Source organism: Gorilla gorilla, chromosome 15 (genome assembly GCF_029281585.2).
Source record: "Gorilla gorilla gorilla isolate KB3781 chromosome 15, NHGRI_mGorGor1-v2.1_pri, whole genome shotgun sequence".
NCBI classification, from domain to species: Eukaryota; Metazoa; Chordata; class Mammalia; order Primates; family Hominidae; genus Gorilla; species Gorilla gorilla.
This window is the reverse complement of record NC_073239.2, coordinates 87,467,731-87,486,085: the sequence shown is the minus strand read 5'-3', so window position 1 is coordinate 87,486,085 and position 18,355 is coordinate 87,467,731. Positions and strand designations below refer to the sequence as shown.

Below are 18,355 nucleotides of genomic sequence, written 5' to 3'. Positions count from 1 at the left end.
TCTCCAGCTCCTGGGCTCAAGCAATCCTCCCATCTTGGCCTCCCAAAGTGCTGGGATTACAGGCGTGAGCCACCTCGCCCTGTCTTCCTCAAGTTATCTTTCTAAAATGGAAGCTTGATCACATTTCTCCCATTGCCTACAAAATAAAGGTTGAGCTTCCAGGTCTTATTTACCATGCATACCATATGTTTTATTATCTACAGATCTGCATTCTGTCACTATTCTTCCTAATCTCCTTCTAGCCTAATCAAAACACAAGGAAACAAAAAACTAGAAAAACAAAACAAAAAGCTTTATGGATCACACTTTTTATTGGACACGATACTCCTCCTTTTTGCAATGTCCTCCCACTAGGCTCCCAACCAGGCCCTCCTGAAAAATTCTCTCTCAAAACTTTACTCTGTGCATGCACATACTTCTGTTGGGACACCTATTTTATACATACCATCTCAGGCAGAAAATTCCCAAACTGAAATGTACAGGCAATGTACTTTTATTCTACGGAGTTAACAAATTTTTAATTCCTTGTCTATGAGGTTGAAAATCCCAATTAAATTTATGGTCTTCCCCTCTTGCTCCTGGGTTGTGGTTAAATTCTTGGGGAGTCTTCACAGTACCTAAGTTTTGGAGAAGATGTAGGCACCGGCCCTCATCCCTCCTTCAGATTTTGGCATCCTCTTCCTAGTATCTGTGTGTTGTTTGCACATTTCTGTATCGTTTTGCTTTTACAGAGCCACACTGAAGCTTGAGAATCTGAGGCTTTCTGTAGCTTCCCCGTACACAGAATCATTCCCTCTTTGGAGCCTTGCTACCTACTCCAGACTACTTGGAATGCAGACATTTGCTCATTACTCTGGGACCCAGGGGTATTCCCTTTCTCTTAATCTTATTAATATTTCACTTCAGAAGCATTTCCTGTGTTGTGAAATTTTTCTCAGAGGCTTCTTTAATTGGTTTAGATTTTTAATGGATTTAGTCACATAAAAGCCAATGACTCCCAAATTCTTAAGTCCTGTCCCATCCCAATACCTGAGGCAGGGAGAAAAATATAAATGACCATCGTTCCTAAATCTGATAGCTCAGTGGATACACCCGGGGAGCTTTTAAAATTAAGAGACGCTCCCAAGCACAACTCTACAGCATCAGAATTTGTTTTCTTGACGATCACAGACGATCAAGACAGAATTCTTCCATCAGTGGTGGACGTGGGGCGGGACTCCACTCGGTCTTTCTGTCCTCTAAGTCTTCTAATTTTTTTCCCAGTAATCCGCCCTCCCGTTCTCCTTCTTTGGCCCATCCCTCTTCTAGTCTTTCCCTGCTCCCCTGCACCAACCTTTCTGCGTCCCGTCCCCTCCCATCCCCTCCCATTCCCCTACCCCACCCCACCCCACCCCACGTTTCCCGCCTCCCGCGCCTCTCCCGCTTTCCGCCCCCTCGCCTCTCCTCCCCTCCCACCCGCACCTCCACCCCCTGCCTCTCTCCTGCCCGCCCCGCCCCCTCTTCCGCTCTACGTCCCTCCTCACCCATGCGCACTCTCTTCAACCCGCTGCTTCCGGCGGCCTAGGCTTACGTTTACTTTGCGCCGGAAAGAGAACCTGTAAACGCTTTCGGAATTATGGCGGCGGTGGATATCCGAGGTATACTGTATTGCTATATTTTGTCTCTTGATTGTCTATGGACTAGTTTGGGATGTTATAGCTCGCGGTTTCAAGGTTTGGGTTCTTTTGTGTGAGGTCTCAAGCTTTTTTGAGTGGTTTTTGTGGACAACCCAAGGCTGTGATCTAGCGAAACGTTGACGAGTTTTTTTTTTTTTCTAAGTTCTTGGAGCGTCTCTTGGAAGCGTCGGAGAGAAGGGGTTGGAAGAAGCTCTGGGTTTTGAGCTTTCAGAGCTGGAGTTTTGTTCCACACACGTATCTCTGCAACAACATTAGGGCTATTCTATTGGAGTGAAGGAATGGCGTTTAGGCAGAGAAGGGAATGGGGTAATAAGCCAACTTGATTTGATTCATCTCTTGGGACTTGGCATGGTGGCTGCCTAATTCTTTAGACCGCGCCACACGGGTCCCTGAGCATGAATCCCAGGTATTTTCTTTTTTTTTTTGAGTCGATAATACTTTACATCGAACGTCCAGCAATTATTATGGGCAGGGGTCGTATTTTTTTCACAGCTGAACTGTAGAGGTACTCAAATATTGAATCAGTCAGTGAATAAATGTATGGAGATGTCACCCCTTAACTGCTGCTTGATCTTGGGGAGCATGTAGAGTTGTTTTTGTGTATACAGTACTTGATTTTTAAAAGGAGATGTTTGAGATGCCTTTTTTTAATATTAACTGGATTGGGGTCTAACACATTTATTACAAATATTCTCATTTATAGTTATCTGGCGATCTGCAGCACTTCTGGATCATGATTTTACATACGTGTCTCTATTTATTTCATCACTTGCTGATGGTTAGAATGCTGTTAGAATGCTTGGGCTATGTCAACATGTTGCCTTGCTACAGAATAAAAAAGAGAAATATTTAGTTTATAAAATGTTTTACTTATAATTCAGATTGTTAGGATCATGGCAAAGACTCTAAAATAAGAGTGTGTTTGGTGTGTTAAAGGAACAGCAAGGAGGCCAGTGTGGCTGGAGGGAAGTGAGAGAGGATGTGGGAAGGAGTTGAGGTCAGAAAGGTGTTGAAAGCTATGATAAGGTCTTTGGCTTTTCCTCTGAGTAAAACGCAGAGCCATTGGAGGGGTTTCCATCAGAGGAATGATGTGATCTGACTTTTTTTTAGGACTGCATTGGCTGCTGGGAACAGTGTAGGAGGGCAAGGGTAGAATTAGGAAAACCAGTTAGGAGGCCATTTCTGAAAATGTTACTTCCTGGCCTGTTGTGTATTTGGTTATTGCATGATCCAGTTATGATTAACTATCTAAATGGTCTATACTAATTATTTGGTTATTAACGCACTTCATCTGTCTCCTCCTTTATTTTATAGCACACAAAGTACATTTTACCTTTATATAATTTTTCTCGGTTGAGTCACTTGGCTCAAAACTGCCTGTCACCTTGAATTAGGTCTGACTTCTTTGAAGATGCCTGAGGTAATGACAGTATAAGAGAGATTGAAGTTTTTCAACCAGTATTGTATAGGCATTTTGATGTTCATGATTTACACCTAGTGGTGTTCAGTACAGTCAGTGGTATGAAGCATCATGAAAGCCAATAGCCAATACAAGCTCATTTATTAAAAGTATCTAGCTCTATCATGTCTTTTTAAAAGCTATGATTTAATTCTACGCTAAATATGAAACCGTGTGGCTGTAGTTAAGGGAACTCTACTTCCTGTTTATCCCTTAGCTTTTACGTCATTATCATCTCATCTACAATAATAGCTTCCTAACTTCTCTATCCTTAATTGAGAGATCTCAAACTGGTAGCTATAGATGTGTTCTTTTGGGCATACATGTTATTTGAAAATTTTGAATTCCTTGCCAGCATTAAGGATTTCCAATAAAAAAAAAAGTCCTTTCTAAATTTTAAATCTTATCACTTCTTCACCTAATGAAATTATTCTCTAAAGATATAATATACTTTATATTTTTACACCTCTGTATATACATTCTCTCTGCTTGGAATTACTTTGCCCTTTTCTCTGTGTAAGTTTCTATTTATTCTTTAACATATCATGCTAAAACCCACCTTCTCACCACATGAAAAATGATTTTCGTTTCCCCAGGTCCTCTGTAGTCTCGTAACACATTTCTTCATGTCTTTTTTTTTTTGAGACGGAGTCTCGCTCTGTCGCCCAGGCTGGAGTGCAGTGGCGCGATCTCAGCTCACAGCAACCTCCGCCTCCTGGGTCCAAGTGATTCTCCTGCCACAGCCTCCCGAGTAGCTAGGATTACAGGTGTCCACCACCATGCCCGGCTAATTTTTTGTTTTGTTTTTTTTTTTCTTTTTTTTAGACGGAGTTTCACTCTTGTTGCTCAGGCTAGAGTCCAATGGCGTGATCTCATCTCACCACAATCTCCACCTTCTGGGTGCAAGCGATTCTCCTGCCTCAGTCTCCCAAGTAGCTGGGATTATGGGCATGCGCAAACACGCCAGGCTAATTTTGTATTTTTAGTAGAGACGGGGTTTCTCCATGTTGGTCAGGCTGGTCTCAAACTCCCAACCTCAGGTGATCCACCTACCTCAGCCCCCTAAAGTGCTGGCATTACAGGCGTGAGCCACCGCGCCCGGCCAGAATTTTTTGTATTTTTAGTAGAGACAGGGTTTCACCATGTCTTTATCATAACACTTAATCATGTTATTGCTTTCTTGCATAATCTCTTCTGTTACATCATGAGAGTGTGTTGGTTAGGATCTATGTCATCCTTATATTCATAGTGCCTACTACATTTGATGTATAATAAATGTTTGTTGGATTGGATTCTTTCTTTTTTTCTAATCCTTTATCATTTTGTTTTCTTTCCCATAGACAATCTGCTGGGAATTTCTTGGGTTGACAGCTCTTGGATCCCTATTTTGAACAGTGGTAGTGTCCTGGATTACTTTTCAGAAAGAAGTAATCCTTTTTATGACAGAACATGTAATAATGAAGTGGTCAAAATGCAGAGGCTAACATTAGAACACTTGAAGTAAGTTATTTTAAGAAGGTAGCACTTTTTCCAAATACAAGTTTTGCAATGAACAGTTCTTTCAAACTGTGGATCATGAAGTGTAGAGTAGAACTTTTAGAAGAAAAACTGGAGTTTTGTTTGGGTTTATGCAAATTTGACCTGCAGGGTAACTATTAGTATTCACTTTTAACAGAGGTCTTTTCTGTATAACTTCATAATGTTTAATTACAATATAACAGGTTTAGATTTGGATCTGATGAGTGATTTTGGCAATGCTACTGTTATTCTCAACCAGGCAACTATAATTATTGTCTCTTTTATATCTAGTTTATATTACAAAAGTATTTGAAACAACTGTTGATATAATTTTCCTGTTAGCTAAATATTGAGGAGGAGCTTATAAAATTAAATATCTGTTATATTTTAAATGGCTTTTGTTATGGGGCAAATACAGCTATTGAGACAACTTATTGTTGCTTTTAAACATAATCTGTCAGGTAAAAAAATTTGTTGGGATGAGGATAAAGTTTTTGATGTTTTCTAGTTTGGTAGTATATATAGTTGTGTCTTCATGTTTATTTTTATATTTTGTATGTATTCGTAGATTTGGTCAGGAAGCATCATGGCATTTTGATTGCCTTTTTGAAACGGACACTCTTTGGTGTACTTTCCTGACTGAAAATACTTAGATTTAAATTTATAGTACATTGTTGTAGAGAAATTTTGTTGTTTAAAAACAAATCTTACTTTATCTATATGCCACCTGTCTGGGAAAACAGCCAATTTTACTCAACAGCCAGATTATAACACCAAACATAGGCAGTTTTAATCCTATTTAAAGTGTTGCTGCATTTTTATATAATAATTTGAATGTCTTATAAAATTATTTGTAGGGCATTTATAGATCTTTGGATGTCTGTGTTCTGTTTTCAGTCAGATGGTTGGAATCGAGTACATCCTTTTGCATGCTCAAGAGCCCATTCTTTTCATCATTCGGAAGCAACAGCGGCAGTCCCCTGCCCAAGGTAAAATGTGTAAACTTTAGGCATTGTTTTCTTTTTAAAATACCATAATTTATTTACTTCCTGACCTAACTTGTTTTTTTGATTGGTTTCTGTTTGGGGGGTCTCCAAGACCACATACATGTTCAGTACTATGCTGGAGGACTCACCAGACTTAGCATATGGTTGTACTTACAGCTAAGATTTGTTATGACAACACAGTAAGGGTACGCAGCCAGATTAGTACTGGAAAAAGACATGTCAGGTGGGGTCTGTAGGAATCCATGTGCAAGTTTCTTATGCTTTCCCTCTTGCTTGTGAAGGGCCACAGAGTGTGCCCTCCATCCAGCAGTGAAATGCAGCTGCATTCAATATGTCTGCTCAGGGAAGTCCATATAAGACTCTGAGCCAGGGATTTTTATAGAGGGTTGGTTGCTTGGACATCCTCTGCCCACCAGATTTTTAGATTTTCCAAAAGAAATCTGGTGTCTACTATAATCACATTGTTTGTACAAATTGTCTGCAAAGGCTGGTACAACCAGCCTAACTATCATATAGGAAATGTTTCAAAAGCCAAGTTCCACTAGTTGTATACTTGGATACCAGGACTCTTCGAGCATGCCCAAGGACAACTCTTCAAGCACTAACAGTCAGAGCGACTCACTGCATCAAAGCTACCTCTTTCTGTGAGCACAGTTGGTATACCGACTGAACGTCAAGCATCCCAAGTAATTTTGTTTTGTTTTTTGACCTCTGAACTTTTTATTGGCCTCCTGCTCCTCAAAGGGTACCCTGCTTCTCCTGGCTTAATGTCTCAGAATTTTGATGTTGTTGGTCTCAGACACCACTCTGCCATCCACTACCTGGCGGGTGGGGTCTTTTGGATGGTTTGCATGGAGTTGCTGCTGTCCAGGGCATCACCAAGATTGAAGTCCTGGCTGTCTTCCAGCAGGCGGCGGTAGGTGGTGATCTCAGCCTACAGCTTGACCTTGATGTTCAGCAGGGCCTCGTACTCCTGGGCCTGGTGCTGCCTCTCTGCCCCGGCCTGTGCCAGCTCCAACTCCAGGTACAGCAGGATCCTGTTGAGCTGCTCCATCTGCAGGGTATAGCGGGCCTCCACCTCCCTCAGGCTGTTCTCCAAGCTGGCCTTCAGATTTCTCATCGAGTCCAGGTCAGTCTCCAAGGACTGGACCGTACCTCTCAGCTCCATGAGCGTCACCTCAGCAGCTCCAACCTTGGCAGACTGCATAGTGACCACTGTGGTGCTCTCCTCAATCTGCTGAGACCAGTACTTGTCTAGCTCCTCTCAGTTCTTCTGAGCCAGCTCTTCGTATTAGGATGTCTCCTATGATCTTGGCGAGGTCCTGAGATTTGGGGGTATCTACCTTCATCGTCAACCCAGAGCTGGCAGTCTGGGCTTGTAGGCCTTTACTTCCTCTTCACGGTTCTTCATGAAGAGCAGCTCCTCCTTGAGAGCCTCAATCTCTGTCTGTAGCTGAAGCCGAGTGACATTGGTGTCATTGACCTTGCAGAGCCCATGGATGTTGCTCTCCACAGACTGATACATGGCCAGCTCTGTCTCATACTTGACTCTATCAGCAGCAAGATGGGCATTGTCGATCTGCAGAACAATGTGGGCATTGTCCACAGTATTTGAGAAGATCTGAGCCCTCAGGTCCTCGATGGTCTTGAAGTAATGGCCCCAATCTCTGACCTGGGGTCCCTTCTTATCCAGGTGCTCCTGGATTTTGCTCTCTAGCCTCTGGTTCTCGGTCTCCAGGCTCCTCACTCTGTCCGGGTAGGAGGCCAGGCATTGAACCAGGGTAGGTTCAGGCTTTGCATTGTCTCCTCCTCGTTCTGGATGCCTCCCATTCCTGCTAGAACCCTGGCCATCCCATGGCCAGGCTCATGTACCCCAAGCTGCCCTAGAAGCTGGTGGAGCGGGACATGGAGATCTGGGAAACAGAGCCTCCGGTGCCTGTATAGACGCTGGCCGTGCTGCTGACTGGCTGGGTGCTGCAGCTGGGCGCCTGGATGGAGCCCAGGGACCAGTAGTTGGAGAAGGTGGAGTGAGTGGTGAAACTCATGCTGTCTGGGGAGGAGAGTGAGAGGACAGGACTCAGGCTTTGCTGATGACCACAATTAACTTTTTTTTCACCTCAGTCCACTGAGTTAATTCTTTTACAAAATGCATGGTAGATCTGGTCATATCAAATTAACAGAGGATCAGTTGAAAATCCTCAGTGATGCATTCAACTAAAAGCCTTGCGTGGGTTATACTACCTACTGAAAACTTGGTTTAGAAACAACACTGAAGAGTGTAGAGTCCAGATTTGGTTTTGAATCAAAGAGCTAGACACCTTTTCCAGCGATGACCAGAAATTGAAGACATTAGAATCAAGCCAAGACCATGGATAAAGTCATACTGAAGAGAAGATTCAAGATAGGGGAGCCAGATGGGTGTTATTCTAGCTACATCTCTCAATTAGATACCCTCATTAAGACATTTATGGACAACCTTTAACTTGGCATTGTTTTCAGAGAATGACTTGATAAAGAAGTTGTGATTCTGGAATCCAAAATCAGTTTCAAAATCAAAGATCTAGAGTCCCTGCCCAGAGTAAAAGAGAACCTTAGAACCAAGGCAAACCAGCGACAAGACAAGATTTCCATGGTGAGAGGATTCAAGGTGTAGAAATTACACAAGATGGCAGTAGCCTCACTAGCAGCTATCTTATTCCTTAGGACCCAGCACTGGGGCACAAAAGCAAGCTCATTGCATTTGATATCTTAACACTGGACCCCCAGTCTGTCTTGCTCCAAGGTCTTACTCCCTTAAGTAAGGTTGACTGACAACAGTATTGGCATCTTTTGGGAACTCATTAGAAATGCACTATCCCTACTGAATAAGAATCTAATTTTAACAAGGTCCCCAGGTAATTCAGATGCACATTAAAATTTGAGAAGCACTGCTGGAGGGCAACAGTGGGCATACTTTTTCTGAAAAGGGCCAGTGACTAAATACTTGGGGTTTGTGGGCCTCGTAGTCTCTGTGACAATGCTCAAGTATTGCCAGAGCAGCCATAGATAATATGTAAATGATTGGATGTGGCTGTTTTCTAGTACAGCTTTACCAAAACAGTAATTGCTAAACCCTGCCTTATGGGAAAATGTCAGATTTTATTTCTTTTTATGAGAATCTGTTTAGCAGTTTGTGTCCATAGCTGTATTTATAAACCTTTTTTCCCACTGTTTTAGTTATCCCACTAGCTGATTACTATATCATTGCTGGAGTGATCTATCAGGCACCAGACTTGGGATCAGTTATAAACTCTAGAGTGGTAAGTGTCTTCACATTCTTTAAGCACTAAAGAAAACTTTTAATTAGCTACCTTGCTTCCAGTAATCAAACTAGAGCTCCTCTGCCTTGTGTAAGTTGCTGTAAAGTATTGACTATTAGAATGTCTTGAACTTTGGTTACTGTGAGCCAAGTCGGTGCTCAAAGTATATTTCATAGTCTCAGTTATATAGTAATTTAGGTTCTGAAAAACAGGTTCTGTCTTTGCATATGTAATATTTTGTGAGTATTTACTTTGGAAAGTTTGGTCGACCTAATGATAAATTTAGAATTTATTTTCCTTTTACAAGCTTACTGCAGTGCATGGTATTCAGTCAGCTTTTGATGAAGCTATGTCATACTGTCGGTATCATCCTTCCAAAGGGTATTGGTGGCACTTCAAAGATCATGAAGAGCAAGGTAAGTAGAACATCCATACCCTCCTAAAACACTTTTTGATCCTCTGAGAATGAAGCTGTTTTCTTTAGGAAAATGGCTGTTGATCTTTTCTAAGTGTGTTTCACTTTTTCATGGGATGATGGCTTTGTTGCAGCTGAGATTAATGTAACTAGATGTGGTAATAATAGCTTTCACATAGGAACAGATGCAAGTTCACTCTGTTAGGTAACTGGTAGTCTTTGTTAAGGTGATTCAGGGTTTTAAAATATTTGGGGCCAGGTGTGGTGGCTCACTCCTGTATTCCCGGCACTTTGGAATGCCAAGGCAGGTGGATCACCTGAGCCTAGGAGTTCAAGATCAGCCTGGGCAACATAGTGAAACCTGGTCTCTACAAAAAAAAAAGGAACATAGGAGAGACAGTGGTGTGGAATGAGCAGAGATGATATTCCTTACTTACCTGACTGTTGAGTTATCTTGGTATCTGGAACTCTTTATTCCTCCAGTCTTCAAAGCAGAGGAGATGAGAGAGATTGCTTTTTAGAGCCCTATCCCCAGATGGCCAGTCTGTTTTCTGATCTTTGCATCTCATCACCTCTTGTGGCTCCAGGTCCTCTAAGTTTCCATGTAATCTGCTACTGTCTTCATCATATTTTACTGTTCGACTACCTCCGGAAATGTGCCTATAACAGCATACTTGTATTCTCCATTTCCTTTTCTGAGAAATAGCAAGTCAGAATAAATTACTGAGGGAAACAGCATTTGTATAGAATTCAGACCTGTATCTTCTTAATAGTAGGTATAAGCAGGAACATTTGATGAAGGAAAGTTTGCCTTTGTTGACTAAAATTGGCCCAATGGCTCTTTTCCCCTACGATAACCAAGTGTTCGGAGTAACACTTATCTGGAATCCTTAATCCTTTCCTTAGAGACAGTTTCCCAATACACCTCCCTCCCAAGGGCAAATCCCACATGTGATTAACTTCAGAATTTCTCTTTCAGGTTCTTTTCTTTTTTTGTCTTCATAATTTTCTGTTTTATTATTTTTTTTTTAGTGAATTACAGTCTTAATAATTGAATATGGTAGCTTGAGTTTGTGAAACCTGGATTTCCATTTGTTCCTAGTAGGTTTTGTGAGAAAAGACCATTTAATACACTTAAAATAACAAAGGTAATTTCAAGCCAGTAATTTGGATTGTGATTTAAGTAATTATGAAAAACTTTAGCTTTGAAACTCTTACGGTTGTGCGTGCTTATATACCAAAACTGAAGTATCTTTAAAAGACATATGTATCAGCTTAAATGTTAGAATTTAACTTCAGTTAAGAGGGAGAGTTAACAACACTTCTGTATATGTGCTGTGTTTACCTTATTTTGGGAATTATCTTTGGTATAGCAGCCGTTAAAAATAATGAAGTTTGGGTATATTCATGGTGGATAAAGATTTGTAAAATATGAGACACCAAACTAAGTAGACAATGTTTTGATTTGGACTTCGTATTTTAATAGATAAAGTCAGACCTAAAGCCAAAAGGAAAGAAGAACCAAGCTCTATTTTTCAGAGACAACGTGTGGATGCTTTACTTTTAGACCTCAGACAAAAATTTCCACCCAAATTTGTGCAGGTAATGAGAATATGTGTGGTTAATCTTGATTTGACACTTCTTTATGGCATATATATTAATTTTTAATTGAGAACTGTTTCAGATGTGACCTAAAAGTACAATTTTCCTCATTAGTTAAAAACGATCTCTGTATCAAAGGAAAGGTTTCAAAAGACTTAGTGGAAGAAATGGGTAAATGGAATGGAATTAACACTGTTTTGTGTTTCTTACTGAATCTTCACAAACTATGAGGACTGCATGTAGATAATATTCTCATTCAAAAGGTTGCTGAAAGTGTCACAGGTGGTAACAAAACTAGAATATGAAACTCATGCTCTTTTTACTCTACGTGCCACCTTCCAGCCTGATGTAGTAGATATCTGAACAACCTAAATGATAGAATAGTGAACACTTGTGTAACAAAAAGAACAGAACATCTGAGGTAGAGTGTTTGGCATAATAAACAGAGACAGGAGTGATGAATAGAGATACCCTATGTTGGGGTTTTAAGTTATATGAATTCCACTGTGTGATTTGGAGGGGTCGGGAGGTTTCTGACAGCAATAGCAGATCCACCTGCCATTCTACTAAAGGAGCTTTTGGAGTCTAGTAGATATGGAATGGAATAGATGAATATGCTGTTCTCATGGCTAGTCTCAATTCTTCTGGACCTTTACAATGTACATACAAGATCATATACCCTGTTTTTGTTAGGAGCTCTTTAAGGGATTTTCAAGGGAAATTTTAAACTAAATGACATTTTTCACATGAGATGACTTTAGAACAGGCCTCCCCTTTTCTCTTCCCTGACTCTGCTGTAGTGAGAGATAGGTGCTATTGGAATTGTGATGTAGTGGTGAAGAGAGCAGAGGACACAAGATAGAACTCAGGACAGGAAAGCCAGTTTAGAGGAATCTCATCAACTGCACTTGAAGATGGAACATAGTCTGTTGAATAAATAAATAAATGAATTATAGCTGTAGTAGGGTGATGAGTGACCTCTACAGAATGTAAGAAGTTAGGTGTAGTTGACCATTCATTTGGTGAGTACATAGTGTATGCTAGGTAGGCCAGGGGAAGACACCTAGACATGTGCTGTCCAGTACGGTAACCATGAGGCACATGTGACTATTAGCATTTGAAACACAGCTAGCCCAGATTGAGTTGTAAGTGCATTATACATACTGGATTTCAGACTTGTATGAAAAAGAATGTATGTAAAATATCTCAGTAGTTTAAAAATATTGATTATATGTTGAAATAATATTTTAGGTATATTTGGTTAAATAAAATACATGTTTCTTTTTAAAAATGTGACGAGAAAATTTAAAATTACATGTATAGCTTGCATTTGTGGCTCACATTTCTTTTGAACAGTCGTGATCTAGAAAACGGTAATAGAACATGCAAAACCAGAAACATGAGTTAGTGAACATATGTTCAGAAACCAGAAGAATCCTCTGAAGGTTTACTCTGTGTTTGTGGAGGGGAAGAGTAATGGAAGATGAGACTTAAAAAATGGATTAAGGTCAGTTGAGAAGGATTTTGTATGCTATGCAAAGGAGCTGGGATTTAATCCTGGAGGCCTATGTTTCTTCTCTATTTTAAACTTGCAACCCATTACCACTCCCGTAAACATAACAGGCCTCCAGATGCATTCAGAGTTATTTTAAGTTTTAAACCAATAGCTATCATAACCAAAGGCAGACCAAACCAGGAGAAATTTTGTATAATGTTTTTCAAGTATATACTCTAGGAGTGTATTCTCACTAAAAACTCCTCTATCTCATCTTCAAGTGACTAGTTGAGAATTATTACTGATGGTGATAAGGACCCATTGGGTATTTAAAAGTAGTTGCAAGGGAGTGGTGTAGTCAGTTTTGTGTTTTAGGAATGTAACTAGTAACAGTATGGGGGGGATGCTTAGCAAATCACATGTGAAGTTTGGAGTCAGGGCACTTAAATTGTGGAAAACTTGAATTCTGTGGCCATAGGATAGAGAGGAGACAGATTCAGGAGGTATTTCGAGTCAGGATTGCTTTAATTTGGTGGTTGGATTTGGAGAGATTGGACAAAGGGTGATTCTGGGGTTTTAGGCCTAGAATTAGACTAGGTATTGTTAACTAAAATTCAGAATACAGGGAAAGAAACAGATTTTGGTTGAAATAACAGTTGTTAGGGGTTTGGTTTTCATTGACCGACCTAAAGAACATTCGGTAGTTTGCTGTTGTATTTGAGTCCTGAGGTACTCCAGTGAAAGACAACTTTTTTTTCCCCCCCTGGCTAGGGATGCTGCCTTGATTCTGTTTGCTGTCCTGTCCTGGTGAGCTAGACTAGACGTTATAGAAATCTCAAAGACTTTCTTGATTCTTAAAATAAAAACTCTTTACTTTATAGAAAAGTATGGTAATTTTAAAAACATGAAAGCAGAGAGAATAATTAAAAAATGAAACCCCCTCTACCCTTTAGCCTGCCTCAACAGTTATCAAAATGGCCAAGCTTGTTTTATCTCTTCTTCCCCTACTTCCTCCCAATTATTATTATTATTATTATTATTATTATTATTATTTTTGAGATGGAGTCTCACTGTGTCACCCAGGCTGGAGTGCAGTGGCACGATCTCAGCTCACTGCAAGCTCCACCTCCCAGGTTCACGCCATTCTCCTGCCTCAGCCTCCTGAGTAGCTGGGACTACAGGCACCTGCCACCACGCCCGGCTAATTTTTTGTATTTTTTAGTAGAGATGGGGTTTCACCGCGTTAGCCAGGATAGTCTCAATCTCCTGACCTCGTGATCTGCCCGTCTCGGCCTCCCAAAGTGCTGGGATTATAGGCGTGAGCCACCGCGCCCAACCCCTCCCAATTGTTTTTAAGCAGACTGCAGATTTCATATCATTTCAGTGAGTTTTTTACCTTTTTCTTTTAAAGGTTTAGCCATATTCATACTTATATCATCATATTCCTGAACCATTTCTTTTACCATCCAAGGGCCAAAAACCAACTCCCAAAGATAGAGTATATCCAGCTCTGTGTAACATAACTAGGAGAAAGATGGCTTTCTCTAGAACTATTAATAATCTTTTTGCTTTTCCTTACAAAAATTTTTCCAGCCTCAGATCTAGAGAAGAAAATAATCTACTTCAAGTCTCCCAGAACTTCTTTTAGCTCATATGAACTCCTCTTTACCCATTGCATCCTCCAGAACTACCTGTAGTTCGGATAAGGATACAGCAGGTATTCCTACTAATCAATTTTATCGAGCAATTGGGCTTGTGGTACCCAGGGATGTTGCCCCTGTAAGGGGATGCTCAGGAGAATATTGGAGAAGTCCTGTCTGCTTCTTTGAAGCTCCTTTTTCCATATTTTAATTCTTGTTACTGCTGGAAGTTGCACTAATACTGATGTGATGAGAGTTTCGGTCCTTGGAGCCTTTTATGAGGACAGTCTTTTTATTGCTGGTTTTAGAAGCTGCTAGAATACCATAGGATATTACTTCAACTAGGATTATCTAAACCAAAGCCACCTGATTAAATTTGCTCCAAGAAGCACTCTTGTTATATATCCCCATCTCAGACCATGTTCTACTAGTCTGGCAGGATTTACTAGAAAAGATTAGACAGTGTATTATGTTGGGTAAATAATGACATTATTCCAATGTCCAAATATAGTTCAGTGTCCAATATAGTTTAAATGTAGTTCAATGCTGACAGCAGAAAAATCCTCTTTTCAAATTTTTTACTCTCCTCAATGTTCCTCCCTATGTTTCCTCTCCTATTTTAAAGAAAAACAATTTATTCCGTCAAAATTACTTTGGACATGTTAAGTATTGATATTTTCACAAGATAATGTGATATGTGGCTTTGTTGGGGGTTCTCATGATGACTCCCGTATTTGGGGATTGCCAGCAGGACTCAGAGGACTCAGCATGTAGTTGTACTCAGCTAAGATTTATTGCTATAATATAGCAAGGATGTATATAGCCAGATCATAAGGGAAAAGGACACAGCAGAGTCTGGAAGAATCTATGTGCAGGCTTCCTTATACTTTCTCCTTCCCTTAAGAGGTTACACAGAGTGCGCTCTTCTCTCAACAGTGAAAATGCAGCAACATATGTGTGATATTTCTGCCCAGGGAGATCCATTAGAGACCTGGTACCCAAGGTGTGTTTTTGGAGTTGGGGGAGCTCCTCATGTAGGTATCCTCTATCTAGCACATACCAAAATTCCACAACCTCTGAAGAAAGCAGGTATTCAGCCTAAATTGCATTGTTTGTACAGTCTAGGCACAGTGAGCCACTATTATCAGGGAATGGTGGGAACCCTCCAAAAATCCAAGTTTCTAGACACTAGCCAAGGGCCAACCTTGCAAGCAGGCCTTTCTAAGTATAGCAGCCTCAGGCCTTCTGTGGTAACCTTTTTATTGCACAGTGGATAATAATGTGAAGCTCAGTTTTGGTCTTGTTAAGTGTAAAGATTCCCAGGACTTGCAGTTGGAGTAGGATAGTTGGCAGTTGTTAGCATCAACCTGGAACGTGTAATATCAGAAAATTTTGTAGTTGTTAGAAGTGGGAATAGGTAAGAAGGCCTAGGGAGGGCATGTAAATCCAGAAAGATTCAGCACACAGATGGAGGCATTAGAAATGAAGAGACTGCTTTTTTCTTCTAAGATGATATGGAAGTAATAAGGTATTTTAAATATATATGTGTATATGTATATAAAGTTATAATAAGTTTGAAGGTAGATGGTAAGGAAGTTGGTGGTGTTGGCATCCTGGTTTTGTTGTTGTTGTTTTTAAACATGGGAGACAGTGTCATCGGATGAGGGGTAGAAGAAGACAAGAATGTCATAGAGCATTTAACTTGGGGAATGGGGCAAAGGAGATGACAGAGCTTAATCAAGTGAAAGAATTGCTTGCAGAGTGAAGGACCTGACCTTGTTTCTAACCTCTAATGCTCTTATCTTTTTTTCCTATAGATTGGTTTTTAATAATAGACTCATCAGAAATCTCTTTTCCCTCCAAATTTCCCATGCCTGCCAACTTTAAAAGTCATGGTTCATCCATACTTCATTCTCCCTTCCCATAAGTCATAACCCCTAAGGAAATAAGACTCTGGAGTATTGAAAGACTTATTATTTCTTCCCATTGGATTCTACTGAACTGCTTTTTATAAAGCATTGTAGCCTGGGTATGGAGGTGGAAGTCTTTGTTAAATGTTCAAGTGTTTTTATGGTTGGTTGACTATCTTGTTCTAGTTTTTAATTTGTGTCTTTTCTGGAATGGGGAATAAGAAGTAGAAAATGATAAATTTACTTTATAGTACATACATAGTAGCTTTTCTTCACAAAGTCATTTGAAATGTAATTTGGATGAAGCTTTCATTTTATTAATATGACATCAGGAAGAAGAAATTTTGCCAAGTTGACCTGTTTTCTTCTTTTTCCTCTTCCTCCCCCTCCCTTTTTTCTAAAAAATTATAGCTAAAGCCTGGAGAAAAGCCTGTTCCAGGTATGGTTCGTGTAATATTCTTATTACGCTTGAAATAAGGTCAAACAGCTTGTAAATCAGTAACAACTATAGCATGTGAAATGAGCTGTGGTCATTTTGTCCTTCTAGAGCTGGGGCTGGGTCTCATTGGAAGAAGAATTGTCTTGGGTCACACATAAAATAACACTAATGATGGCTGATGAGCTGAAAAAAAAGAAAAAGAAAGTCTCATAATGTTTTAAGGAAGTTTACAGATTTGCGTTGGGCCACATTCAAAGCCATCCTGGGCCTCATGCTGCCCGTGGGTGGTGGGTTGGACAGTCTTGTTCTAGAGTCTCCCATTATAGTTTTTTACTCTTAATCTTTGAGATCTGCTGAACTGTCAGCAGGTGGTGCCATTGTGGTAGTGATTGTGGTAGTGAAAAGATGAATTGAGAGGGAAAAAGTAGGTATTGAGGAGGTGTGAGGAAGCCACTGTGATTCGAGGTTTTTTCATCAAATCTGTATTTTTACACAATGATGTTTTCTGTTACATTATTGAAAACAGGTATTGAACCATCATGGTACTGGGTTAGAATAATTATATATCTTGTTTTTACATACTGTCTTACTTAAATGCTATGTAGTTTTGTCTAGTATCATTAATTTCCTTGAGTTATCAGGTTGTTAGGTTTGTAACTGGGTTCTTGTATACATCTGCCTGGGGAAACAGCTAGATCTAGAACTTGAGATAAGCAGTTAAAAATGAATTTGAAAATGTGAGCCATTCATATTAACCATTTATCTCATTCCTCCCACCCATATCTCCCTCCCAAAAAAATCTACTTTTGATATCTAGTGGATCAAACAAAGAAAGAGGCAGAACCTGTACCAGAAACTGTAAAACCTGAGGAGAAGGAGACCACAAAGAATGTACAACAGACAGTGAGTGCTAAAGGCCCCCCTGAAAAACGGATGAGACTTCAGTGAGTACTGGACAAAAGAGAAGCCTGGAAGACTCCTCGTGCTAGTTATCATACCTCAGTACTGTGGCTCTTGAGCTTTGAAGTACTTTATTGTAACCTTCTTATTTGTATGGAATGCGCTTATTTTTTGAAAGGATATTAGGCCGGCTGCGGTGGCTCACGCCTGTAATCCCAGCACTTTGGGAGGCCAAGGCGAGTGGATCACTTGAGGTCAGAAGTTCAAGACCAGCCTGACCAATATGGTGAAACCCCGTCTCTACTAAAAATACAAAAATTAGCCAGGCGTGATGGCGGGCGCCCGTAGTCCCAGCTACTCGGGAGGCTGAGACAGGAGACTTGCTTGAACCCGGGAGGTGGAGGTTGCCCTGAGCTGATTATCATGGTGTTGCACTCCAGCCTGGGCGACAGAGCGAGACTTTGTCTCAAAAAAAAAGAAAAGATATTATTCCCATCATGATTTCTTGTGAATATTTGTTATATGTCTTCTGTAACCTTTCCTCTCCTGGACTTGAGCAACCTACACACTCACATGTTTACTGGTAGATACGTTTAAAAGCAAAATAAAGGTATTTGTATATATTGCTTCATCATGACTTTTTTCTTCATCATAACTGATATTTTTCAGATGCACTTTGAAGACACAAAGGATGTTAAAGTAGTAACTAAGCATATTTCTTTTTGTTCAGTTGCATAATCCTCAGTATTAAAATAAACAGTTGCTGACATTTTGGAAGATGAAGAAAAGGAAAAACCTCACTCACCAATACCATTACCCTATAAATACTGTAACGGTGTTGTGAATTTTAATCTTATTCTGTGTGTAGATACTTCTTTTTTCAATAAAGAAAAGGAATTTTATTTTTTTAAAAGTTATGGAGGCTGAGAAGTCCAGCATTGATTGGCTCCATCTGGTGAGGGCCTTCTTGCTGGTAGGAAGTCTGCAAAGTCCCT

The 18,355-nt window shown here is 40.2% G+C and overlaps 1 protein-coding gene across 2 annotated transcripts; it reads left to right on the top strand.

Moving 5' to 3' along the window:
• The first annotated feature begins 831 nt into the window (after positions 1 to 831).
• On the top strand, positions 832 to 17,991 carry MED6 (mediator complex subunit 6). 2 transcript variants are annotated; one of them, XM_019010201.4, is made up of 8 exons: positions 832 to 1,637; positions 4,476 to 4,635; positions 5,551 to 5,642; positions 8,877 to 8,959; positions 9,267 to 9,375; positions 10,861 to 10,976; positions 16,433 to 16,460; positions 17,278 to 17,991. In XM_019010201.4, the coding sequence occupies exons 1-8, from the start codon at positions 1,616 to 1,618 to the stop codon at positions 17,406 to 17,408; spliced, it is 741 nt and encodes a 246-aa protein (XP_018865746.2). In that variant the 5' UTR covers positions 832 to 1,615; the 3' UTR covers positions 17,409 to 17,991. The 2 variants fall into 2 exon arrangements, with proteins under 2 accessions (XP_018865746.2, XP_018865747.1); XM_019010202.4 differs by lacking the exon at positions 10,861 to 10,976 and having other exon boundaries at positions 1,529 to 1,637; positions 17,278 to 17,471.
• The last annotated feature ends 364 nt before the right edge of the window (positions 17,992 to 18,355 follow it).

Coding starts and splice junctions, on each gene's coding strand:
- MED6 (XM_019010201.4), top strand. CDS start 1,616: ATGGCGGCGGTGGATATCCGAG. Junction 9,376..10,860: donor CAAAGATCATGAAGAGCAAG/GTAAGTAGAACA, acceptor GTATTTTAATAG/ATAAAGTCAGACCTAAAGCC. Junction 10,977..16,432: donor TTCCACCCAAATTTGTGCAG/GTAATGAGAATA, acceptor AAAAAATTATAG/CTAAAGCCTGGAGAAAAGCC.